The following is a 27,538-nucleotide window of genomic DNA, read 5'->3' as shown; positions in this document are numbered from 1 at the left end:
ATACCAGATAGATCTGGAGTTACATTGCTCTTACAAGGAAAGCGACACCCCAAGGTGTGAACTTCTCCCTGTCGTGATGTTAATTAGTCTATTCTTCAGTTATTTAATGGGAATATTAACCATTTCTCTGGTCGGGGTACACAAGATTATGCTGATAGGATCGGGGGGCGGGGGAGGCTCGTACAGGGGCATAAACTCCAGCATGGTGTCACGCTAAAAGTTAAAGCAGTGATTGGCTTTAAATTGATCAGTATCCATGAGTGTGGTAGAATTTCAGAGTACCTCCGATCCATTATTCCTCAGACATTGTGAAGGCAGTCGCTGTAAGTGAAAGGACTCTGAAGTGGTGGCTGGCATTTATTTTAAGGCCTTACAAGTGAATGCAAACTCAAACTAAGGATTTAAAAATATAATTGAAAATACATCCCAGGGCTTTGTGGAAGGCCGCGTCGGTTACAGGCAGTGGATTTTATGGATTATTCAGATCTTAAAAAACTGACTGGACTTCTGAATATCTTTTACTAAGCTAACAGAAGGTTGTTAGAGTGTGTAATGTGTTGCCACAGGGCATGGTTGAAGCATTGCAGACTTGAAGAGGAATTTTTGGATAAATTTGAGGCAGAGAAAGGTTCAGGGGTAGAGTCAGATGCACTGGGGGTACTTTGAAGTAGTCCAGCAAAAAATCCAGCACAGACATGACAGGCTGGATGTCCTGCTCCCCGTGCTGTAAAGTTCAATTTTTTAAAAAGTCATTTTTATGGGATATGGGCGTTGTCAGTAAGGCCAGCATTTATTATCCGCTCCTAGATGCCCTCCAGAATGTGGCGGACGGGCCTAATTCCTGAACCGCTGCTGTCCATGTGGTGAAGTTACTCCCACAGTGCTGTTAGCTGGGGAGTTCCAGGATGAAGGAGTACATTTCCAAGCAAGGGTGGTTTCTGACTCAGAGGGAAACTGGCAGGTGATGGCGTTGCCATGCCTTTGCTGCCCTTGGTGACGAAGGCCGTGGGTTTGGGAGCTGCTGCTGAAGCCTAGGTGATGTGCTACAGGGCACCTCATAGATGCTGAATGTTGTGGCCTTGCCAGCATGGATGGTGTGGATGTCATTGTGTTGCTAATCAAGTATGCTGCTTTATCCTGGCTGGCTTTGAGTTTCTTGAGTATAGTTGGAGTTGACTCCATCAGATTCTATGGTTAACTCATTGCTGAATCTCACTATAAAATGAAAATCCACTGAACAAGCATTTCACAATTATCCAAGCCTTTACTCATGACAGGATGTGTGCACGGCTATAACGTTAATTGCTGGTTACTTTTAAATAACATGCAACTATATGAGCTGTATATTAGATAAAACAGGTGTGATTCTATAAAACATACGAAACATACGAATTAGGAGCAGGATTAGGCCACTCGGCCCCTCGAGCCTGCTCCGCCATTCAATAAGATCATGGGCTGATCTGACTGTAACCTCAACTTCACCTTCCCACCTACCCCCGATAACCTATTCACCCCCTTGCTTAACGAGAATCTATCTACCTCCTTAAAAATATTCAAAGGCTCTGGGCGGAACTTTTTGTGCCCGCTGGCGTTGGGCATGTTTGGCGATGTGAGTGGACAATACGACGAGAAGGTCAAAAATTGGTTTCTCAACGTTTTTGAAATGATTTTGCAATTGTCCGCTCTGCCTGTCAATGGTGGGTCGTGTTTCCCGCCATTGGACGTCAGGAACCTCATTATAGTACATCTACATATCACTATAAGTCCAGCTTGCCGGAATCATCCCCCCACCACGCTGGATCATCCGAATACATCGACGTGATTCCACAGTGACGTATTTCACAACTGTACATAAGCGATGGGCACCTGGCGAACTGCACTTCCCTCGGGAGTTTGAGGTTTGTTTGCCTACCTGGCTTCGGGCAGCACTCGTGGTCATCAGCGCCAGACTTCGCAGGCAGCACCACATCACTTTTAGGGAGGCTCACGGACAGGTCTCTACCCACCAGACCAGCTTTAAGGCGGGGTTGGCTTTTCAATGGCTGCAGGGCTAGGGCTTGCTTGGGGAAGGGGGAGAAGTGACCTCAGGCAAGGGAAGAGGCTGCAGGGTGAGGGCTGTGGAAGGGGGTATTGTAGTGTGTGTGTGGGGACACATGTTGATCTGTGCAAGTGACCTCAAGAGGGTGAGGGTTGAGGAGGCAGTCTCCAGAGGAGATAAGGCCAGATGGAGATGTGAGGGGGTGTGTGAGAGAGTGAGTGGTGATGTCCCTTGAGCTGGCAGTGAGTGAGATGCCAGTGGATGTGTGCTGGGCTTCTGAGGGTGTGAGTTTAGAGTGATGAGATGGTTGCCCTACCCTGGCTGCATGGATGAGATCATCCAACCTCTTTCTGCACTGGATGGCCAACCTCTTCTGTGCAGTGTTGGCACTGATCACCACTGCCACCTTCCAAGCTGGAGTGGTGAGACTGATGGGCCTCCTGTGGCCAGGGCAGGGAGAGACGACATTGCGGTGGTCCTCAATGGTGTCTGGAAGGCATCAGAGGGATAGGTCATGGAATCAGGGGGCTGCACTCTTCTTGGCTTTTGGGGCCTTGACTTCACCGGTGCCCTCGTGGGCTGGAAGCACCGAGAGGAGTGTGCGCGTGGCTGCACTTTAAATATGGCGTCCGGCATGAGGAAACGGCAAACCGGAGGCCACCCACCAGCGAAATGGCGTGTTTCCCAGGAGTGACTGATTAATGAGGTGGGATCGAGAGGAGATGGCGCGAAAACATGCCATTGCGACCAGCGGGTGAAACGTCCTTTTTCCCGCCTGCTACCGCTCTCAGTGCAAACCTGGGATGATTCTGCCCTCTGCCTCCTATGGCCTTTTGAGGGGAGAGGGTTCCAAAGGCTCACTACCCTCTGAGAGAAAAGAATTTCCCCTCATAACCTGTCTTAAATGGGTTACCCCTTATTTTTAAACAGTGACCCCCCCTAGTTCTAGATTCTCCCATGAGAGGAAACGTCCTTTCCCCCATCCACCCTGTCGAAATTCTACATGTGATCTGGTGCTCCCAGCGAGAAGCTGAACTCCCATGGAGTAACAGTGAACACCTTGTTTCCCTGATCTTCACAGACTGGACAGCTTGACAGAATTTTTATAAGGATTTCAGGATTAGCCTTAAAATGTACTAAATATCTGTGTGTTGCTGCCACAAACTCAATATAATCTGCAGTTTCAAGAAATATTAAGCCACCTATGTATTTTGCAATGCGACAGGCACAGTTTGTCAAATGTTATTTGCAGAATCAAACATCGCCACACATCTAGATTTGTTGTTTAATTATATGAATTAATGATCTGGGGGATTTAGATAATGATCAATTAAAACACTTTCAAAGATACAGATGTCATCCAATGCACATTCCAACTTGGTGAGATATATCTTACTTTTAAGATGTGCGAGTAATTAATTTCACTTAGGCACAAAGCAGGTCTGACTTAAAATTTAATCTTATTGAAATCGTGATGACTATCTACTGTGTGTGTGTTAAAAAAAAATTGCCACGTTTGTAACCGTGGCAACCGTTGCTGGGCATTGACGAACACTTGTTTATTAACAGGTTGTGAAGGTTTTCTGCTGAATAACCTCATGTTTCCGGCCTGGTGGAGCAGCGTGGGATGTTGTTGATGATTAACTGAGTTTAGGATTTTCACTGGACGTTTCAGGACTTGTCTTAAACCCCCCTCTGGTTAAAAGCTACCCCCGCTCGCACGCATTTTTTGAAATGCCCCCCCTTTGCACACAGAGATCATTCGTCTGTTAGCTCGGGAACGAAATGGCCAATATAAAAAAAAAAGCAGCAACAGATGGAGCGTAAATATTTGTGCACCTGGCACATTTTTTGATGTCCGGCTTCTTTTAGGGAATTTATGGTCCATCTGTTTAATTGGGCAGCACCACTGATATTCACAGACATGGAGTCGGTGTTCTCTTTGCTACTCACTCTCAGCCGATTATTTTCTAGGTCCCTTCCCTCATCTGCACACAATGTCTCTGCCCAACCACATCATCATCGGCAACAGCACGCATTTATATAGCACCGTTAACAGAAGGGGCTGCGTGTTACCGGGAGGCGGACAGCTCACCACCCCCTACCACCACCACACCAGAAGGAGAGTCAGTCGGAACTGGCTCGCTCCATGCCAGCCCTCCCTGCAGCCGCGACACTCAGCGGGCGGGCGGGCTAAATGGGCTGGTGGGGGGGGGTGGGGGGGACTTCCGCCCCCCTCACTTGGGAGGAGGCCCTGCCCCTTGGGAGCTGAGCTGCTGGCAAATCGGATGGAGGCAGCTCCAGCAGTCCCGGCAGCGCCAAGAGCTCAGTCGTGGGCGCTTGCCGGTACTGCAACCCGTCCCAGACAGAATGGATCCCGGAGCGAGGTGTGTTGGCGGTTTTGGGAGGGTTTGGCCAGCTTGGGGGGGCGGGGGGGAATGGGCGGTGGGGTGGGTGGGGGGGTGGTTGGGTTTTGGAGAGCAGGTGTGTAGGGAGGAAGAGCGGGGCTGCCAACGCTCCGCAAAGGGCACCCCCACGACCCCCACCACCCCACCCGCCCCATGAAGTTAGCACGCACGCACTTCCTTAAAACTTATTTTAAAATACGGCCTGCCCACTCCTGCCCACCCACCCATGCCAACAGTGTTATGGCACGGGCAGAGTATTATCGGGATAGTGTTATGGCACAGGCAGAGTATTATCGGGGTAGTGTTATGGCACGGGCAGAGTATTATCGGGGTAGTGTTATGGCACGGGCAGAGTATTATCGGGGTAGTGTTATGGCACAGGCAGAGTATTATCGGGGTGGTGTTATGGCACGGGCAGAGTATTATCGGGATAGTGTTATGGCACAGGCAGAGTATTATCGGGGTAGTGTTATGGCACGGGCAGAGTATTATCGGGGTAGTGTTATGGCACGGGCAGAGTATTATCGGGGTAGTGTTATGGCACGGGCAGAGTATTATCGGGATAGTGTTATGGCACGGGCAGAGTATTATCGGGATAGTGTTATGGCACGAGCAGAGTATTATCGGGATAGTGTTATGGCACGGGCAGAGTATTATCGGGGTGGTGTTATGGCACGGGCAGAGTATTATCGGGGTCAATTGGCTTGTTAACAAGCTCAACTGACCCTTAACCATTTATTTACATATGGCAGGCAGTCAGCTGATTTCGGTGCACTTTACCTACCGAATAATGAGGGTGGGTGGGAAGGTGGTGGGCTGGGCACCTGCCCTATTTTGTGTGCCCCCCCCCACAACAAAAATAGACCTGAAGGGGGCACGTAAAATCTAGCCCCAGAAATAGTCCCACAGAACTGCACAGGGCATCATAAAACAAAATCTGATACTGAGCCACATAAAATGGTATTCTGGCAGATGACCAAAAGCTTGGTCAAGGAGCGTCTTAAAGGGGCATGAGTGGCAGAGAAGGAGTTCCAGAACTTAGGCCCTCGGCAGTTGAAGGCACGGACACCAATGATGAAGTGACTAAAATCAGGTTTATTCAAGATCCTGGGATTAGATAAACACAGATATCTCAGAGGGGTGTGGGGCTGGAGTAGATTACAGGGATAGGGAGAGGGCAAGGCCACGGAGAGATTTGAGAACAAGCATTTTACAATCGAAGCGTCGCTTGACCGGGAGACAATGTAGGTCAGCAATCACGGAAATGCTGGACGTGGGGAAGATGTTTCCATTAGTAGGAGAGACTAGGACCCGAGGGCACAGCCTCAGAATCAAGGGAAGACCTTTTAGAACAGAGATGAGGAGAAACTTCTTTAGCCAGAGAGTGGTGAATCTATGGAATTCATTGCCACAGAAGGCTGTGGATGCCAGGTCATTGAGTGTATTTAAAACCGAGATAGATAGGTTGTTGATTGGTAAGGGGATCAAAGGTTATGGGGAGAAGGCGGGAGAACGGGGTTGAGAAAGTTATCAGCCATGATTGAGTGGTGGAGCAGACTCAATGGGCCGAATGGCCTAATTTCTGCTCCTATGCCTTATGGTCTTATGGTAAGCCAGACCTGGTGTAAGCTGGGACATAGACAACAGAGTTTTGGATGACCTCAAGCTTGCTAGGGGTGGAAAGGGGGAAGCCCACCAGTAGTGGGTTAGAATAGTCAACTCTAGGGGCAATAAAGACATGGATGAGCGTTTCAGCCACAAAGAGGAGTTGGATGTTACGAAGGTACAAACAGATGACAGTCCAGCTCTTTTTATTTCAACATTGCTATTCTTGACATAATTGCAGACTGCATCTTTTTTTTATAACATAACAAATCCACATACAGTATATCATATACATCAAAAAATGCGCAAATATACATACCTGTTTATTTATATAGAAAAATGTGTGTACTATACATGAAAAAAGAAGAAAAGAAAACCTTGCATTTATATAGCGTCTTTCACAAGGTCAGGACATCCCAAAGAAATTTACCCGCCCATGAAGTATTTTTCAAAAAGTGTAGTCACTGTTATAATGTAGGCAACACGGCAATTTGTGCACAGCAAGCTCCCACAAACAGCAATGTGATAAAGACCACACAACCTGTTTAGTGAGGTTGAGGGGGGTAAGCATTGGCCAGGACACTGGGGAGAACTCCCCTGCTCTCCTACTTCCGTTCTCACCCTTCTTCGAAATAATTTATTGTCAATGTGAGAGCAGATGGAATCTTGGTTTAAAACCTCATGAAAGATGTCACATCTGAACAGCGTGGAAATCTTTCAGTGTTGCCTTGGAGTGTCAACGTAGATTTCTGTGCTCATGCCTCTGCTATTAATTCTGACCACAGGAAGCGAAGGGGCAGAGGCGTCCTCTTGCCAGCTATTCACCAGATGGCTTGTCAATCAAAGCAACTCCTTTCCTCTCCCACGCGACTAGACTCTGCTCAGGAATCTCATATTACACTCGCTGAAGCGGATTCCCTCTTAACACTATGAAGGCGAATGCATGTTGGCCAAAGGTGCCAAGGTGACAATCTGCTCAACTCTCCTGGTTATCTTGGCAAATGGCCTTGGATGAAACAATTGACTCTTGTTTTACCCATTTGGAATAGATTGCGAGTGACTGGCCTGCGCCACACTTGCTCGCCTGGTTTGAATGCACATCCTTCAAATACAAATGAAGCCCCAGGAATGAAAGGCTTAACATATGAGGAACGTTTGAGGACTCCTGGGTCTATACTCGATGGAGTTTAGAAGGATGAGGGGGGATCTGATTGAAACTTACAGAATACTGAAAGGCCTGGATAGAGTGGACGTGGGGAAGATGTTTCCATTAGTAGGAGAGACTAGGACCCGAGGGCACAGCCTCAGAGTAAAGGGAAGACCTTTTAGAACAGAGATGAGGAGAAACTTCTTTAGCCAGAGAGTGGTGAATCTATGGAATTCATTGCCACAGAAGGCTGTGGAGGCCAGGTCATTGAGTGTATTTAAGACCGAGATAGATAGGTTCTTGATTGGTAAGGGGATCAAAGGTTATGGGGAGAAGGCGGGAGAATGGGGTTGAGAAACTTATCAGCCATGATTGAATGGCGGAGCAGACTCGATGGGCCGATTGACCTAATTTCTGCTCCTATGTCTTATGGTCTTCTGGTCATTGGGAATCAAAATTGGGAGAGCTGTAGTTGACAGCTCACTATATTACAATTTTACAATCGCTCGCAAGGCCAAAACCTACCCCATTGTAATTTAAAACGCAACCTCTAGATCCTTGTCTGTGAAGACAGATCCAAAACTGAGCTTCAATCTATCCCTTTAAACTTCAGCGGTTGCAAGGACGGTGCAATCCATCACTAGATAATTAAGCTTTTCATGAGTAATGCCAGTAAAATGACAATTGGGACTCCTTGAGTAGCGGGAAGGAGCATTATTACAGCCCCATCAACGATAGTATTTTTTTTAATGTCATTTCTAATAATTAATTCTTGCTTTGTTGAATCAATTGCAGGAACGTACACCTGGATTTTCATCACCGAAGCGGATAGCAGGAGATGGGAAAATTCCCGTCATGGCCCGCCCGCCTCAGGAGGAAATGCCCGTGACGTTGGGATCCTCATTGTGGGGACCGCGTGCGAGCTGGATTCAGGCCAGCTGACCCGGGGAAGACGGTGGCAGCTGCAGGCTGCTGGGTGCAGAGGCTCTGTTTTGGTGCTGTGGGACTTCATCCCAGTTATAAGGTAAAAAGTAAGGCCCTCCAGCCCTCACAACCCCTACATACTCCCCATGCCACCTCATGCCCCCATGCCAGGCTATGCCTCCCCCCCACCCAAGCCCCCACATGGATCCTCATGTACCCTATGCCAGGTTATGCCCCTCCGTCCACCTCCATGCCCCATCACCCCCCTTATGTCAAGCTATGTCTGGTCTCCCAGCCAAGAACGCCGAATGAGACTTGGCTGAGAGCCAAGGAATCCGTTAGCCTGTTGAAACACCAGATTCCAAAGAAAACATTACTTGATTGACAGTTCTGGCTCTCTGATCTCTGCTGTCAATTTCACAATGTTTATTTACACAAAATTCAAGTGCCTGCAGTATCAGCTACTGATACTTTAAAGGGCCTGGATGATTGACACTTTCGTTGGGCTCTAGTAAAAAGGAGTTTTTTTTAAGAAAGTGGAAAGCTATCAAGGAATGACTTTTTTTTAAAGCCCTTTTGCACATCTACTCTAGCGATAGGGTTAATTGATTCTAGATGGCGTATAGTGGGTCAATGCGCTTGGAAATGCTATAGCTTTGCATTGAGGGCAAGAGGGGCTTTGGGGTTGTTTGGAGGGCATATCTTGGCATGGGGGGTCATGAGTGGCCAGAGAGGGTGGGTGGGTGGGGCATACCTTGGCATGGTGGGGAGCATAAGGACCTTATATTTTATGCAAACTACGGTTCATGACACCTCCGAGGCTCATTGAAAACTTAGCCCGACTTCACGAAAATTGCGGCTACGCTTATTCCAGCGATGGAACCGTCCAGGTCAGGAGCGCAGGGTGCAGGCTTGCAACCCGAGCCAGCCTGCGCCCTTCACAGGCCCCGCTGAGAATTGTAAACCCTGGGAATGGGCTCAGGAATCCCGGAATAGGCCGCCCTTTTTAAAGGGCTGCCAAGTCATCCCGACTCGGTGAAAATCAAGGCCGTGGTTTCCGGTGATGAACGGCGGGTAAAATATAAAACAAAAGAAGGGATTTATGGAACGTGCCTGAGTGAAAGGGGAGCTGTGGCTATAAGTGGCGAGGGCGGAGTTTGGAGATGTACATGTTGGTAAATACGCGCTCCTTTGGGCTGTATTCTGTGGAGCCCGCTGGAACGTGAGAGATGGCGGGTGGTCACGGAGAATTGTGCGGGAAGCCGTGGGTCAGGCTCCCGGCATTGGGAAAACTGTAAGTGATCAAAACAGCGATGGGCAGTTAAACAAAAAGGGGAAACTTGCTCAGCATTAATATGATTAATTGCCTACTCACATACAACTGAAATACAATTCGTCGCAATTGCCCAGATTTTGTGAAACTCACACGCGTCTCTTGTGCCGTCAGTAACTCGCCCAGTGAAAGCTGGTGATGAGGCTTCCTTGCCTCAGTGCGAGGTTCCTCTGGGCTTTGGGGAGACTGAGTCACAGGCCATTGGTTGGATTTTGGAGGTATTTTCTCTGTGTAAAAACATGCTGAGCTGACACTCTGAGGAGAGACTCAGGCGGGAAATTCAGAACACGCAAGAAACAGGGTCCGAAATTGAAAGGAGAAACGCGCAGCTGAGGTGCAGAGGGGCCACCCCTTAAAGTGACATCACAGATCTGAGTCCCTGAGAGGAGGACGCTTAGGAGGCTTTTCGCCAGGAAAGGGGGAGTTAGTGGCAACATAGGAATCATCTACCCTGTCCTTCTTCATCATCGAGAGCTGGGGGAGATGCACTGGCTGGACTGTGACATCTCCGACCTCAGTTAGACCCATGGTTTCCACCGAGTGATCTTTTGTGACTGTGGAGGAGTCACCTCCCTGGACTTTGGAATATGTTTCTGTTCTGGAGCAACAGAAATTCAGCCACTGGAGGTTTAAACTGCAGGGCTTTCTTAGAGAGTCTGCGAGAGGAATTCCCAACTCTAACACCGGGCCGGCTGCCCTTTAAATATGGTGCCAGCCCCTGCGCGGCCATCCCGATGTCGGAGCCGTCCACGCCACGTGGCCCAGCTGCAGGCCCACATCGCCCGCGTCCATGAGCTTGCGACCACGCAATCGGGTTCAGCCCACACGTGCCACCGCCACGCGCCAGATCCCCGACAGCTTCCAGGGCCGTTGGCGGGTGCTGCAATGGTAGAACTAAACCCAGCCCATTCTGACCTCCCAGTTCAGGACACCAGTCACTTATTTCTGCATGTGGGGACACCGCCATTCCTGGCAAGGATTGACATGATTGAATAACCAGGCCTGGCATCCACACTGCTGCAGGTGATGAGATTGATTTTATGTACATAATTTGCATTAAGTAACTACCCTCCGCTAACTGTATTTGCTGGAGAGCTCGCCCTGCTTTTATCAGGAGACATTGCTGTGGTTTTGGTCATGAGTTCTGTTTGCTGTAGTTCAGAGAGATTCTATTTAAGTAGATACTGTAGGCTGTTTGATAGACAAATGGACTCTGTTTCCTGAGTAAATGGACTGCTCTAAAATAGACAGTTTGGTATGAGTATCGCTGGAACTCTTGTTTTACCTCCAATAAGCATTCCAGGCACTTACAACCCGAGACACTCTCTGTAGACACCGTCACACCACTTAATGGTAGATTTGCCAGGAAGCCAACATCAGAGCGCAGCAAGGTATTTTATACTTGCTTTTCCCCACTAACTGTATTTGCTGGAGAGATCACTCTGCTTTTATCAGGAGACATTGCTGTAGTTTTGGTCAAGAGTGCTGTTTGCTGTAGTTCAGAGAGATTCTATTTAAATAGATACTGTAGGCTGTTTGATAGACAAATAGATTTTGTTTTCTGAGTCAACATTTTCTTCTTTTTTAGGACTTTTGAAGGACTAAGAGAATAACACTCACTATTTACGTTAAGCCACAGTATGCCTGTTAGTTACGATTGCCTTCAACTTTGGGGCTTCAGTTTAACAGACCAATATTCCAAAGCAATAGGAGGAGACCAGTCAGGCCCTTCTGCCAGTTAATTAGATCACAGCTGATCTGCATCTTAACTCCATCCACCCACTTTGGATGCATAACCATTAATACCTTCGCCGAATAAAAATCTATCATTCTCGGTTTAAGTTCCACGATTGTAACTCAACAACGCATTAACCTTGACCTGTGCCCACTGATTGAAACTGATATATAAGAGACCGCCAATGAGCTACTTTAATGAAGACAAAAGAGACTCACCCACAAACTGCACAGCTAGAGGAATGGGCTTGCTGAAGACGCTGGTTGTAGCATAGTCAATGTGACTGGTGAGATAACAGGAGTAAATGCCAGCATCTGAAGTCTTTACTTTGGCCATGTAGAGATTCCCTGTCACCTGCGAGATGAAGTGACGGTCGTCTGGCATTATGAAGTTCGGGATTTCGCTGATAAACCAACGATATGTGGGGCCTGGAGTGCAAACAAATAGTAAAAGATAAATCAAACTGTCAGTACCTGGGGTAAATTATCAGAGGTTAATCATGTGGATAGGATTCACAGAACGAAAATGAAGCTATGGAGAAGATCACAGAATCATCATGCCTACACCTGCTCCTCGAAAGAACCCTGCTCTGCTCTTTCTCCATAGCCCCCCAGTTATTGTTCTTTGCAAGTATTTATTCAATTCGCTTGACTGTAAGTTACAAATCTGCTTCCACCACCTTCTCAGGAAGTGCATTCCAGATCATCACAACTCACTGTGTACAAATATTTCTCTTTATGTCCCTTCTGGGTTCTTTTGCTAATTCACCAAAGCTCCTTCGACAGCACCTTCCAAACCCACGACCACTACCATCTAGAAGGACGAGGGCAGCAGGCACATGGGAACACCATCACCTGGAAGATCCCCCCCAAGTTACTCACCAGCCTGACTTGGAAATATATCGCTGTCCCTTCACTGCCGCTGGGTCAAAATCCTGGAACTCCCTCCCTAACAGCACTGTGGGTGTACCTACACCACAGGGACTGCAGCGGTTCAAGAAGGCAGCTCACCACCACCTTCTCGAGGGAAACTAGGAATGGGCAATAAATGCTGGCCCAGCCAGCGAAGCCCACATCCCGTGAATGAATAAAGTAAAAAAAAATTAACTCTTTTCTCTGATTGCTGACCCTCTTGCTAGTGGAAACAATTTCTCTCGACCTGCGCTACCGAAAACCTTCCTAATTTTGGACGCCTCAATTAAATCTCCCTTTAACTCTCCATAAGTAAGTACTGAATAAGATATTCAATAGCTAAAGGTATCAAATGTCTATGACAAACAAATCCCATTAAAACCAGGGAAGTTGTGAAATTGGTGTTTGAAGGAAAACAACAGTGCGTAAGCTGAAATCTGAAAGTTTCTGTAACTACAGGATGCCAAAGGAAGTGTGAAAGAGACTCACAAGGATGATGCCAGGACTGAGAGTTTATAGTGTTCAGGAAAGATCGAACAGGTCTGGTCTCTTTTTTTTTGAGGGTGAACAAATACATGGGATGCATTTTAGGTGCCTTAGTGGGTGGGCTACATAAAATAGGGCGGGTGCCCAACCAACCACCTTCCCACCCACCCCCAAGTTCACTTCCATAATACAGGGGGAGTGGGGGTGGGTAGGTGCCAAAATCGACAGCCACCCGCCATATTTAAATAGGTAATCAAGGGTCAATTAGGCTTGTTACCAAACCAATTGACCTAGATAATACGCTGCCCACACCATGAAACGTTTGATGTTGGCTTTCGGGTGGGAGCCGAATAATAATTTCTCCAAAGGACGGGAAGGAAGTGGGGGTTCTACCTTTGGGGGCTACCATTTGCGGATCAAGGGGCAGCCCCCCCCCTTTTGGGACCCCCCTTTTCTTCCTACCCATCTGCAGCCTGACACCCACACCCTCCCCGCCCAAGACCTCGATTCCCGGGGCTTTCTTCCTCCTCCTTCTCTTGCAGTCCCGGTGGAGCCCACTAATCCGCTCGTGGCGCTGCTGAGCTGATGGAGCTACCAGCCAATCAGATTGGCCAGATGCTCCAGGGAACAGGCCTTCCTGCCCAGTGAGGAGCAGAAATCTCACTCGGCCCTTGTTTAACCCGCCTGCAGCATGTTATATCTGCAGGGTAGGCCGATGTCGAGTGGGTCAGCTCCCTGCTGACTTTGCTTCTGTGGCGGGGGTTGGGTATGTGAACCGTGAGCCTCCCCATATTATTCAGCCTGAGGTCTTTAAAATTATGATGGGGTTCACTTGCAGCCAAGTTCATGTAATGACCTGATGTACCAAACAGGTTTCGTACAGAAACAGATAACTTTATTACGGACAGCATTTAAGATGCTACATGTTTGTACCAAATCCTTGACCACGAATCTCTGACCCCTAGATTACCCACGCTTAGGGCTTATTGGCCAGAGTCTCCAAGAATGGTCACATGACCCCTGACAAACAGTAGGAGAGGTTAATCCCACAATTGCTACATTTCCTCCACCTTTAGTTTTTTTTCACACTTCTCTATTGACCGGGAAACATTAAATATCTAACACACATACATATATACAACTCAGGTGATTAAAGATTAAGTCTCTGGGGTGGTTTCCTTATTCAGTTAGAGCGGTGCAGCTCTATCACTTCTTCCACTAGGTTGACCTGATCAGGAACTGCAGCATCAGGTACATCATTAGAAAGTGACAGTTCAGGGTTTGGCAACATCGGCATGTATATTCTAGATCAATCTGTCACCTCATGATGGTTTGACGTTAATCGCAGACAGAATAGCTGGTTGTTGGAATGTCTCTCTAGCACGAATATGGTCCACATGATTTCGAACAATTATGCCTTCCACTTCTACCTGGAAGGACAAAGGACCAGCTTTGGAGATAATTGTACCAGGAATCCAACATGGTCCACTTCCAAAATTCTGCACAAAAACTGTATCTCCTGCAATAAACCTTTGAGCTTTGGCTACGAATATCATGATTCGATTTTTGATTGCCTTGATTCTTCTCTACATTCCCCTCTAAGTTTGGAAACACCAGACTCAACCTTGTACGTAGGCGGCGTTCCATCAATAATCCAGGCGGTGTTGAACCCGTAGTTGAACGAGGCACCATACGATAACGGAGAAGAAAATGGGAAAGTCGGGTTTCCCGGGTAACTTCTGATAACCTCTTCATTCCAGATTTGAAAGTTTGCACAGCTCTCTCAGCTCACCCATTTGATGAGGGATGGTATGGGGCTGTTTTAATATGCCTGATTCCATTTAAACTCATGAGTCTCTGAAACTCTGTACTGGTGAAGACTGCACTGTTATCAGAAATGATGACGTCCCATAGGCCATGTATACCAAAACAATGACCCAGCTTTTTGATAGTTGCGCTCGATGTCAGTGACCTGAGTTCTTACAGATCCAACCACTTGGAATGCGCATCTATGATCAATAAAAACATGGTACCTAAGAATGGTCCTACATAATCAATATACAGTCTAACCCAGGGCCAACAAGGCCACTCCCACGGACGCAGTGGAGCTGAAACAGGCAACTTCTGTTGTTGCTGACAGTGGAGCCAGTGCTTGGCCATCTTTCAATGTCACTGTCAACGCCTGGCCACCAGACATAGCTTCACGCAAGCATTTTCATCTTCGGTATGCCTGGATGCGCACTGTGGAGCTCTGTCAAGAGTGGTTCTCTTCCTTGTGAAAGGATAACAACTCTGGATCCCCGCAACAAGATTCCATCTTGACAACTTAACTCTGTTTTTCGGGCATGAAAGATCTCAGCTCTTCAGACACTGGTGAATTTGACCACCCTTGCAATACAAAGTCTCTGACTTTTGACAGGATTGGATCTCTGTTTGTTCAATTTTTAGTTTGCTTCACGCACACTGACAAGGAATCCAGGAAATTCAATACAAGCACAATTTCTTGTGGCAATGGAGCATGTACAATGCTATCTGGTAACGAGAGTTGACTGAGTGTGTCAGCATTTGCAATATGTAAGCCAGGATAGTGCATGAAGGTATACTCATACACAGATAATATCAAAGCCCAACATTGTACTCTTGCTGAGGCTGTTGGCGGAATGTCCTTATCCTCACCGAATAAACCCATTAATGGTTTATGGTCCGACATAATGGAGAAATGTCGTCCATGTAGATACTGGTGGAATTTCTTCACTCCAAATACCGCTGATAAACCTTCCTCTTCTAGCTGGGAATAACCCTTCTCGGCTCTGCATAGGGTTCTTGAGACATAGCAGATTGGCCTTTTGGATCCATCTTCCATTCTATGTGATAACACAGCTCTTACACCATAAGGAGAAGCATCACAAGTTAACAACAATTCCTTCTATAGGTCGTAGTGTGCCAACAAACATGATGAATGTAATAGCTTCTTTACTTTCGCAAAGGCTTCTTCCTGTTGTGAATCCCACGACCAACGGTGATTCTTTTTTAACAACCAGTGTAATGGTGCCAACACAGTGGATAAGGTAGGCAAGAAGCGGCTATAGTGGTTGATCAAACCCAGGAAACACGAGTTCGGTTACTTTGGATGAGGAGGGTGCATCCTTTATTGCCTGAACTTCCTTTTCTACTGGATGTAAACCCATGGCATCCACCCTGTGACCTAGGTAGGTAACCTCTGGTGCTTGGAATGTACATTTCTCTTTCTTTAATCGTATACCAGCTTCTAAGAATATTCTTAGCACCTCCTCCAGGTTGGCCAAGTGTTCAGTCTCTGCTCACCCTGTGATCAGAACATCATCTAGGTATACTACCACTCGGAGAAATCCTTGCAAAAGACTCTCCATTGCTCTTTGGAAGATTGCACATGCAGACGATATACCAAAGGATAGGTAGGTGAGTGTACTGATAAAGACCCCTTGTGTGTGTTAATAGTCACATATTCTCTCGATGTGCTATCCAGTTCTAATTGTTGGTAGGCGTGGCTCATATCCAATTCTGTATAGGACTTGCCTCCAGCCAGCTTTGCACAAAGTCATCTATCTTGGGAATGGGGTACTTGTCTAGCTTTGCTGCCTTACTCACAGTTAATTTATAGTCCCCACAGATGTGTATGGTTTGGTCAGGCTTAACCACTGGAACTATGGGTGTTGCCCATTCCGAGAATTGGACAGGTTGGGTGATGCCCAGCTTTTCTAACCGGCTCGGCTCTGCATCCACCTTCTCTCAACGCATAAGGCACAGGCCTGGCCTTAAAGAAACGTGTGTCACCTGAGAATCCACATATATTTTTGCTTGTACACACTTTAACTTCCCCAATTCGCCATAAAATACACTGTTGTATTTCCTTAGCAGTTCAGGAACTCCTCCTGTTCTGAAGTGAAATATTTCAGACCAGCCAAGCTTGTTTTTCTGTAACCAGTCTTGGCTCAGAAGACTAAATCCTTCACCTGTCACTATTATTACTGGAAGCTGTGCTGTCTGTTGCCTATAATACACTGGCACTGTGGCGATGTCCTTTACTTGTATAGGCTCTCCAGTGTATGTCTACAATTTGGCAGTTGTCCGCTCTAGATTCAGTGGCTGGTTACCTTCATTTAGATATTTGAATGTGTGCTTTTCCCACCACTGTGGTTGAGGCTCCTATAACTACCTCCATTACTAGTGGCTTCCCTTTAGCCTGAATTGTGACAGTAATCAATTCAGTTTTTACTGCTGTGACATTGTTCAGGGAATATATATAGGTATCGACAGCTTCAGATTCCGTCGTATTTCTCAGTTCAATCATGTTGGCTTGCTGCTTTCTGGGCTGTTTCGACTTTGCCCAGCGCTGCCTTACTACGTGGCATTTTTTGTGGTGGTAGTGGCATTCTGCCTTCTTGAATCTGCAGGTTTCTGGTACGTGGTTACCTCCGCATTTATAACAAATGAATTTTGGAGACACTGTTGAAGTGTTTCTAGCAGCAGAACGTGTCTCCCACTGCACTGCCGTGTCTCTGGTTTTCGCCCCACATGAAGAATAGCGCCACGTTGTATGTATTACAAACCCTGCGAATCTCTCGCAGCACTTTCCAAGGCTAGCGCTATTTCCAGGGCGCGCTTCAAATCAATGCTGATCTCTGCGAGTAACCGGCGCTGAATGGCGTTGTCGTGAACTCCACAAACGATTTGTTCCCGCAGCATATCATCGAGTGCCTCACCGGAGTCACAGCGTTCTGACAACTGCCTCAACTTCGCTGTATAGTTTGTGACAGACTCTCCCGGGGGCCCTAATTTGGGAATTAATCTTAAATCTCTGCATTATTACAGATGGCTTCGGCTGGAAATGCATTTTAACGAGGTCGGCCAATTCGTTAAAGGACTTCAAATTGGGTGCATTTGGGGCCATCAGGCTTTGTATGAGATTGTACGTCTGGCTACCCCACACACTCAGGAGAATGGCTTTCTGTTTTTCCTCCACAGTAATTTCGTTTGCTGCAAAATAAAAACCAAGGCGCTCTACACATTGGCACCAGCCTTCTATGGTTGCATTGTGGGGATTGATTCTGCTGAAGAGTGACATGACTGCTGAGTAGTCTTTTCTTTTTTCCTAAGATTTGATGCACTCACATTAACATGTTAACAAGGTGAGGTACAGCGTTGGAGCTATTTCACCCTCATCGCCAAATGTAATGACTTGATGTACCGGACAGGTTTCAAGCAGAAATAAATAACTGTATTATGGAGAGCATTTCAGATGCCACATATTTGTACCAAGTCCTCGCCCAGGAAGCTCTGCCCCCTAGATTAACCACCCTTAAGGCTCATTGGTTGGGGTCTCCAAGAATGACCGCGTGACCCCTGACAGACAGTAGGAGAGGCTATACCCATAAATCGAAGAGCGCTACTAGTAAATTTGGGAGAAATGTCTTTACCCAGAGAATGGTGAGAATGTGGAACTCAGTACCAAATGGAGTATTTGAGGCAAATAGCATGGCTGTCTTTAAGGGGAGCACATGAGAAAGACTATGCAAATAAGGTTGTTTTTTTATTTGTTCACAGGATCAGACTATGATTGACTAGGCCAGTATTTGCCCATCCCTAATTGCCCTTGAGAAGGTGGTGGTGAGCTGCCTTCTTGAACCATTACAGTCCATGTGGTGTAGGTGCACCCACAGTGCTGTTAGGGAGGGAGTTCCAGGATTTTGACCCAGCGACAGTGAAGGAACGGCGATATGTTTCCAGGTCAGTATGGTGAGTGGCTTGGAGGGGAACTTCCAGGTGGTGGTGTTCCCATGTGTCCGTTGCCCTTGCCCTTGTCTAATGACATACATTTAAAGTGTAGCTACTGTTGAAACAGAGGGAAACATGATTGACCTCAAGCACATAACCAACATATGCCAGAGTGTAAACCAAAATTATTTAAAAAAATCAGATGACTGTTCATTATCTCATTGCTGTTTCTGGGAACTTGCTGTGCACAAATTGGCTTTCATGTTTCCTACGTTACAACAGTGACTGTACTTCAAAAGTGTTTCATTGGCTATAAAGCACTTTGAGATATCTTGAGGTCATGAAACATGCTACATAAGTGCAAGCCTTTCTTTCTCTTTAAAATATGCACAATAGAAGGAGTTAACACTGAGTGACCTCTGTGGATGTTACAGCAAATCATTGTACAAGGGAAAATAAGACTTTTGTTTCTTTATTGCTGTGGCTAATCACATGAACAGTGGTATTGATTCCCGGTGATTCAGTAAGTCAAATTTTGTATTCTTTGCCTGAGTTTCTGGGCTTTACTGGTATTTTGGTAAAGGATGGCGGAGGGTTTGCGTGCATTGAGTTTGTCTGTTTACAATTAAGGGCACTGGTTTCTGGTGACTGGCCCAGGCATTACTTTCTATAGCTCTCACTTTTATTCACAAGAACAGATGGACTGCACTGTGAGTGATTTACTTTCACACTGAGAAACCTAGATGAATGGGCAGCAGATATTAATGCTAGCAATGTTGAAAAGCGCAGGGAAAATAAATTTGGCAAATCAAGAAATAACTTTCCGGTGACACTAGGTTTAGGTTTTCTTAATGTTAGCCATGACTTAGCAAGTAGCACCCTTATCCCTGAATTGTAAAGCTGTGCTTTCAAGTCCCACTTCAGTGGTTTGAGTGTAAAATCTAGGCTGGTACTTCCAGTGCACAGCTGAGGGAGACCGACACTGGTGGAGGTGCCATCTTTCAGATGAGGCATTAAAATAAGGCCCCACCTGCTCCCATATGTGGATGTAAAAAGATTCTGTGGAATTAGTTGGAAGAAGATCTGGGGAGTTCGGGCCAATGTTAATCTTATTCCATGTTTATAGAGATTGTGCGAGGCTGAAGCCCCTCTGTTATATCTGAAAATTTTGGCTGCATTTCAACCTCACGCTCCTGAACTTTGGCCATCCAGTGCAGGGGGTGGGAGGCGGGGGTGCAGGCAAATTGGAGGCCCTCCTTGTGGGTCTGCTCTGGGGCTTGGCCAGGTTGGCCATTAACAGGTCCAGCTAGTGGGCCGTGGAGAGAGTTGTTAGACATGACTGCTTCTCTCCTGTGGCTACATTTGTGCCCGGGCATCTCTGGAGAGTGACCCGGTAAGCTTGAGGCCTTCCGTGACCAGTGAACACTGTGGGGGCTGGAGTGCTTCATCGTTCCCTAAGACAACATTTTAATTTGACTAGATGAGTTTCCTTTAATATTTTGTCGTTTGTTACAATACCCCTTTAAGGGGTTGTTTCTCTGTTAATTAGTTTTTTAGTAGATTTATTGTTGCTTTAAAGAGTGGCACTGAGAGGGTGAGTAGATAGGAGGCAGACAAAATGTTGTAAATAGAGGAGCTATCAAGAAAAGGATATGTGTCCAGTTTCAGCCTTCACCATCTGGGTTGGGATTCATTTATCAGTCAATGTCTGTCCCTCACCTAACATCACGAATGAAAGATGAACCCATCGCTGTTAGTGGGAGCTGGATAAAAATTGTTCGCTGAGTTTTGTGCATCACCACAGGGACTTCATTGGTTGTAAGGCTTTTAAGGATGTCCTGTGAAAGGTGCTACATATGTAAGTTTGTCCTTCCTTTGAGCGCCTGTAGATTGAAGGAGGAAGGGAAAACTGGGGGAGCGGGGTTAAGGAGTTCCGCGGTTTTAATTGGTTTTACACATACATATTGAACTGAAGCAATGCGACAGGACACAGGTTAGGTGATTACCTGGATAATGTGGGGGTGCGTTACAAGGAAGCATCACCCCCGTCCCTTCAGTCACTTTTACCGGGTCCCTCTCTTCTGTTGAAAACTGCGAAAGATCTAACAATAAGAAGAGTTAATCAGTTGAATGGGGGGCTTTAACTGAGAGATTTCTGAGCATAATAAAATGATGCACCCCACATTCAATCATGTCACCCCCTCATGGTTGTATCATCACTTTGTGACCAGTGTGATATGTGATGGCTCTTTTTCCCTCTCCCCTCCCCTGTTGTTTAACAGAAAGGTGTTTGGGCCCATCCCCAAACCCAGCGCAGACTTTTGTCACTGGGCAGTGGTTTGAGACTCCTGGTTACACCAACTATGAAAATCATCCTTAACTGGCCACAATTCATGTCAAAGCTTTTAAAGGTTCTTAAAGAAGAATTTATTGTCAGGTTCACAATTAATCCATTACCTTATGGGTGGTTGGGGATGGGGAGGGGGTTGGTTGGGTAGTAGCCCCTCAACACTATGACAGAAATTCAAGTTGGCACATTTGCAGGCTATGATTAACAGCATACCACCATCAGCTAACACAAGACAGGACTTGAAGCCTTTTTCTCACATCCCATGGGTGCTTTTTCTCTATTTGCAAGGAAATTAGTGCAGGATATTACCCTCCAATAAATATCTACATCTATGATGCTCACTGAGAGGCTCAGTAGGACTTGTAGATACTTTATAAATAGGCCACGGGGCAGATGGTGGTATTTAGCAGTGGGGATATTGAAGGCTTAGCTAAGAGAATGCCTCCTGGAAATTGGCCTGACAGCATCATTTCATTTCATACCAGCCCCTCTGTAGCCAGTGGCAAGAAAGATTCCAACTCATCAGAATGGGCAGGGTTCATAGCAACCTAAATTTGCAAAGGAAATAGAAGTTTACCACTATTGCTGCAAACCCAATATTCTGGAAGAGCTTTGACCACTTTGAAAAAAATACACCTTAACTTTGGATCCTGTTTCATTTCCTGGCCAAGGGATTGGTCAGGATCTGTAATGCCAGACTTCTGTCAACACTACTTTGTGGTAACTACAGAAGTTTCAGGACATTGGCCTCGGATGGGCTTGTCCGTCCCTCTGCCGAATCGCTTGCTGGGTCCATCCCATAAAATACAGTCAAGAGCTGGGACTCTCCAGGCAGGTGAATCAGAGGCATGAACCCATGTTCTACCACTATAGGGCTCTGTTCATTGAGACAACAGTGTAGTCCAGCATAGGAATGACTGGGAACAACATCACAATGTGGAGCCTTGCTTTGACCTGCTTCTTAGTTGGTTTTGATTGGATAACAGACATCCTAATTATCTTTTACCCTCACTACACATTTCTTTGCTTTACAATTAGGGGACTAACAGAAGGCATAAGAACAGCTGCCAACTATTGGAAAACTCACAGCCAAAGCGAAGGAAAGCCTCTTTGCTTATGACGGTCCCAATTGAGTTAGTTGCCAGGCACTGATAGGATCCAGGATCTTTGGACCGTGTTGGGTTGCTAATCACCAGGTTCCCTCCAACCAGACTGTAACGACTATCCCTTTCAATGTTAACATCTGTCCCATTCACCTTCCACCTGCCAGGGGGGAATAATACCAGAGAACTGAATAATTAGACTCATTAATATGAACAATAGATGTCCTTGCAAAAAAAGAAATCTTATATTAACATGTTATCCAATTATTGTTTAATTCCAAAGAGCTAAAACCATTTCCACTTATGGAGTTCCATGGAGCTAAACCTATTCCGATATAACCTTCTTATTTAGCATTTCAATGGACCAAATGCATTCCAATTCATCTCATTATATAGAATTCTAGTGGATTAAATTACTTTCCATTTCAGAAAAGCTCTTGAAATAAATAAACCGTATTTATACCAAACTGAATCAGAAATTGTTTTCCAATTACAAACATCCTGCTAAGTGTAAAGTGGAGACGAATGTCTATGTCGGGTCAGTTCTCAGAAACACCTCGAAACGCTTCACACACAGTGAATTACTTAGAAGTAATGTGACTGTTGCCATGTAGACAGAAATAGCAAATGTTTTTTTTTTGCAACCTCCAGCCAAGGGATCCTTGGAAATATAATGCTTGGATGGTTTGGGTGAGTTCACATCCATGACACTGGAAACAAACTGGGAGGTAGATTGGTTCAATTGAATTCTACCTAATGGTAATGGATGTCAAATCTACAGAAAGGAAGTGAATGGGAGTGGCACACTCCAGAATTATGTGCGATGGGAATGGCGCAAGAGGAGCCGGGTTATACGCTGAGGGCAGACCCACGCACCCCAGCATAAATTTCAGGTGGGAGCCTGCCTCCGCTTGGTCAGCCCACCCCACTTTAACTTTTTTGGGTGACAGCCCTTTAATTAGTATGAGGTGGGACTTGCTTCCATCTCCAGCAGGAAGTCCAGCCTCATAGAGCTGCCAGACAGAGGCCAGCAGCTGTGCGCCACACCAGGGTCAGCGGTAATGGCTATAACTGTGGGAGGGCCGGGAGGAAGAGGAACTATGGGTGCTCCCAAACCCAGGTAAGTCTGGGGTCTCGCTGGGGTGGGTTGGCGGGGCCCTGGTGAGGTGGGCGGTGCGGAGGGGGTGGGCATGTTAGATAGGGCATTGGGGATGGCGGATGTGGGGATGTGTGGGAAGTGGGTGCCTATGAGGCTCCGGGAAGGAGGTATCCCCTCTTTCACTGACCAGCAGCCCACTGGGTCTACGAAGGGAACAGCTAGGTTACATGAGTGGGCAAAGATCTGGCAAATGGACTGTAACGTGGGAAAATGTGAAATTGTCCGTTTTGGCAGGGAGAGTAAAGAAGAAACAAAGCGCAGAACCTTCTGTTCGGCGTGTGGGCCACACCCCCGCTCACCGACACATAAAATGACGCGCGGTGATGCCGGGCGTGCGTCCCGACGTCAACGCACGTCATTCCGATCTTTCGCTCGGCGGGCGCGTACTGGGGTCGGTTGTGCACCTGCCGAACTGTCAAAGACTTGTGAAGGCCATTAATAAAACAATTAAGCAATTGGACAGAGCTGCCCGTCCAACATTAAGGTGGGCGGGGGGCAGGCGAAGAGCCCAGGCGGCCTTTTCACGAAACCTCATCCAGGGGTGGGATGAGGTTTCATGAAGCGTTTATTAAATTAATAAATATTTTTTATAAATTTCAAAGACGTGTCCCAGCTCATGTGATGCTGTCACATGAGGGGACATGTGTAAATTAATTTCTTTATTAAAAACTCTCATTCTGAAATTAATCTCCCTGAGGCAGCTTCGTGCCTCAGGGAGATTTCTCTTTTGCACACATGTGCGAAAGAGCGCAGGCCCTGACTCTCCCTCCTCCCCCCGCCTGCACAGGTAGTGCTACCTGCGCGCGTCATGCTGGGCGGGCCTTAATTGGTCCATGTAAAATGGTGGTGCGCAGCTGATCGTGGGAGACGATTGGCTCTGTGCCCGCCTGCGCCTGCTCTTGATTGGCCCATCTGACGGGGAGAACATTCTCTCCATAGTATCTAAATGGTGAGAGATTGCAGATCACTGAGATGCAGAGGGACCTGGGTGTCCGAGTGCATGAAGCACAAAAGGCTAGTATGCAGGTACAGCAATTAATTAGGAAAGCTAATAGAATGTTATCATTTATTGAAAGGGGAATTGAATACAAAAGTAGGGAGGTTATGCTTCAGTTGCACAGCGCATTTGTGAGACCACATCTGGAGTACTGTGTACAGTATTGGTCCCGTTATTTAAGGAAGGATGTAACTGCGATGGGAGCAGTTCAGAGAAGATTTACTGGATTAATACTCGGAATGGGCAGGTTGTCTAATGTGGAAAGGCTGGATAGGCTTAGCTTGTATCCGCTGGAGTTTGGAAGGTGACTTGATTGAAACATATAAGATCATGAGGGAGTCTTGACAGGATGGATGTGGAAAGGGGGTTTCCTCTGTGGGAGAATCTAGAACTAGGGGTCATGGTTTAAAAATAAAGGGTTGCCCATTTAAGACAGAGATGAGGAGAATTTTTTTCCCTCATGGGCTTGTGAGTCTTTGTTACTTCCTCAAAAGGCAGTGGAAGCAGAATATTTTTTATTTATATTTTTTAGGCAGAGGTAGATAGATTCTTGATAAGCAAGGTGAAAGGTTATCAGGGATAGGCGGGAATGTGGAGTTGACGTCACAATCAGATCATCCATGATCTTATTGAATGGCGAAGCAGGCTTGAGGGGCCGAATGGCCTAGTCCTGCTCTGCATTCGTATGTTCATATGTTAGACATGCTGGAGAAAATGCAGGCCTCTCCTGCCCCTGTTGTACTCTTTTGGACAAACTAATTAACAAAAAAGGGGGACAAATTAACAAATTAGCAAAAGGTCAAACAAGCTAGTAAAAGTAGGTAACCCCTTAAAGGGGCACCGTAAGTAAAGAACAAAAACACAAAGGAAACTTACAAAAATTCAGATTAAAATGTGATTTTCGGGGTCAATAAAGCACCCCAGCCCCCGCAGTGGCCACTGATCACGGAAGACCACCAGCCAGTGGACATCTCGTGCTCCTGCCCCTTGTTATATCGGAGCAGAGGTGAAATGAGACCCAATTAAGGGCATTATTCAATTATTCACCCACTTAAGGGCATCAATTTAGCCACAGGCCAGCAGCCCAGCCAACGCCTCCCCTGCTACCTATGAAATCGTGGTGGGGGGTGGGGGCTGGCTGGGAGCAAGGCGCCCTAATTTACGGATTCACCTGCCCGTGTCCCAACCCGCAGGTAGCCCCTAAAGTTCAGCCTGAGAATTTTGCAGGAGGTGAAAGAAAATAAGTGCAGGAGCTGCATGCAATAGGCGTAAATGGGATCAGTGTGTGGAACTCAGGCTATGGGAGTGAAGGATACACGGGGGGTTTTTCACACTGTGAGTCATTGTGTTCACACTGAACATAATATATATGGGGATGCTGATATTTTGACTCAGTGTCTAATTTTGCTTTCTAACACTCCTACAAAGCACACTGGGATGTTTTATTATTATTAAAGGTGCTATCTTAATATATGTTGTTGTTAATAATTAGCTAATGATTTAAAATAGGACAATTAAAATGGATTCTTGCTGGACAAGCAAATTGAAGAAATGGAGCCAAGGCAGCTCAATGGATACAGATCAGCCAGGACTCATCGAATGATGGAACAGACTCGAGGGGCCGAATGGCCTGCTCCAGTTCCTATGATCCTCTGATATGGAACCACACCTATTATGAATGAAATTATTTCGTATGTAAGCAGTCTCAACTGGTTAGAACATTGTTTGCAAACTTTCGTCCCTGCTTGAGCAACACTTGTTCAGTGGTAAGATTTCTTGAGCAAGCAAACTGTGCACTACCTATATTTAGGATGCGGACTTGCTCGTACATGGCAATTCAATGTCACCCTCCCTTCAGCCGAACCTTCAGGATAAAGGGTGTTTCTTGGCTGCTCTTCAAATACTGGCCCGAAATCCCCCTTCATACTTTGGACAGCGGCCGAGTCTGTAACAGAGAAACAAAACAGATCAGTTCTCAAGCTGTCAGCAACGTGTCTGTACCTCTCTCCTCCTCTGAGAGAGCTGACAGAGCTCGCTGCTGTCCCCTGACTATTAGCACTTCAGTGAACCATTGAAATGACCTGTGCATAAAAAGCGTCTTGAAAATGAGCCATGACGTAGGGAGTGTGGAATCGTTTCTTAATATGGGAAGTGAGGTAATTGATCAAGGAGGGAGATAGGAAGATGAGAAGTATTTGTTTTGTTATAATTTGGAATACGCCGCTAGAAAGTGTGGTGGAAGCAGATTCAATAATAAACTTCAAAAGAGAATTGGAGAATAAACACTAGGAGGGGCAAATTTGCAGGAATGCGCGGAAAGACCAGGCACGGTAAGATTAATTACTAGCTCGTTCAAAGAGCCGATACAGACAAGATGGGTCAAATGGGTCACATCTACCTGGTAATGTGCATGTCCTGTAGACAAAAAAAAACAGGACAAATCCAACCTGGTCAATTACCGCCACATCTGTCTACTCTGGATCATCAGTAAAGTAATGGAAGGGGTCATCAGCAGTCCTGCTCACCATTACCTTCTCAAGGGTAATTAGGGATGAGCAATAAATGCTGGCCTAGCCAGCAGTGCTCACATCCCATGAACAATAAAAAAATCTTGCTGAGCAATAACCTGCTCACTGATGCTCAGTTTGGGTTCCGCCAGGGTCACTGAGCTCCTGACCTCATTTCAGCCTTGGTTCAAAGATCGACAAAAGAACTGAAATCCAGAGGGTGAGGTGAGAGTGACTGCCCTTGACATCAGACAGCATTTGACTGAGTGTGGCATTAAGGAGCCTCAGCAAAACTGGAGTCAATGGGAATCGGGGGGAAAACTCTTCGCTAGTTGGAGTCATACCTAGCACAAAGGAAGATGGTTGTGGGTGTTGGAGGTCAAGCATCTCAGTTCCAGGATATCACTGCAGGAGTTGCTCAGGGTAGTGTCCTCGGCCCAGCCATCTTCAGTTGCTTCATCAATGACCTTCCTTCCATCATAAGGTCTGAAGTAGGGATGTTCCCTGATGATTGCACAATGTTCAGCACCATTTGCAACTCCTCAGGTACTGAAGCAGTCCATGTCCAAATGCAGCAAGATCTGGACAATATTCAGGTTTGGGCTGACAAGTAGCAAGTAACATTCACGCCACACAAGTGCCAGGCAATGACCATCTCCAATAAGGGAGAATCTAACCATCGCCCCTTGACATTCAATGGCATTGCAATCGCTAAATCCTCCACCATCAACACCCTGGGGGTTACCATTGACCAGAAACTGAACTGGACTAGCCATATAAATACTGTGGCTAAAAGAGCAGGTCAGAGCCTTGGAATCCTGCAGTGAGTAACTCACCTCCTGGCTCCCCAAAGTCTGTCCACCATCTACAAGGCACAAGGCAGGAGTGTGATGGAATACTCTCCACTTGCCTGGATGAGTGCAGCTCCCACAACACTCAAGAAGCTCAACACCATCCAGGACAAAGCAGCCCATTTGATTGGACTCCATTCAGAAGCACTCACTCACTGCACCACCAATGCACAGTAGCAGCAGTATGTACCATCTACAAGATCCACTCCAGGAACTCACCAAGGCTCCTT

General features: G+C 46.5%; 1 protein-coding gene across 1 annotated transcript in view; it reads right to left on the bottom strand.

Moving 5' to 3' along the window:
- Window positions 1-27,538, bottom strand: part of cntn2 (contactin 2) — a 170,931-nt gene that overhangs the window by 63,697 nt on the left and 79,696 nt on the right. The window contains exons 3-6 of the mRNA XM_078546404.1: window positions 25,751-25,895; window positions 21,779-21,954; window positions 20,348-20,443; window positions 11,409-11,618 (exon numbers count right to left, since the gene is read on the bottom strand). Of these exons, the coding sequence (XP_078402530.1) occupies window positions 11,409-11,618; window positions 20,348-20,443; window positions 21,779-21,954; window positions 25,751-25,895 (627 nt within the window). The remainder of the gene's footprint in view (window positions 1-11,408; window positions 11,619-20,347; window positions 20,444-21,778; window positions 21,955-25,750; window positions 25,896-27,538) is intronic.

Source organism: Cetorhinus maximus, chromosome 8, assembly GCF_964194155.1.
Source record: "Cetorhinus maximus chromosome 8, sCetMax3.hap1.1, whole genome shotgun sequence".
NCBI classification, from domain to species: domain Eukaryota; kingdom Metazoa; phylum Chordata; class Chondrichthyes; order Lamniformes; family Cetorhinidae; genus Cetorhinus; species Cetorhinus maximus.
This window is presented reverse-complemented; position numbering and strand designations above follow the sequence as displayed.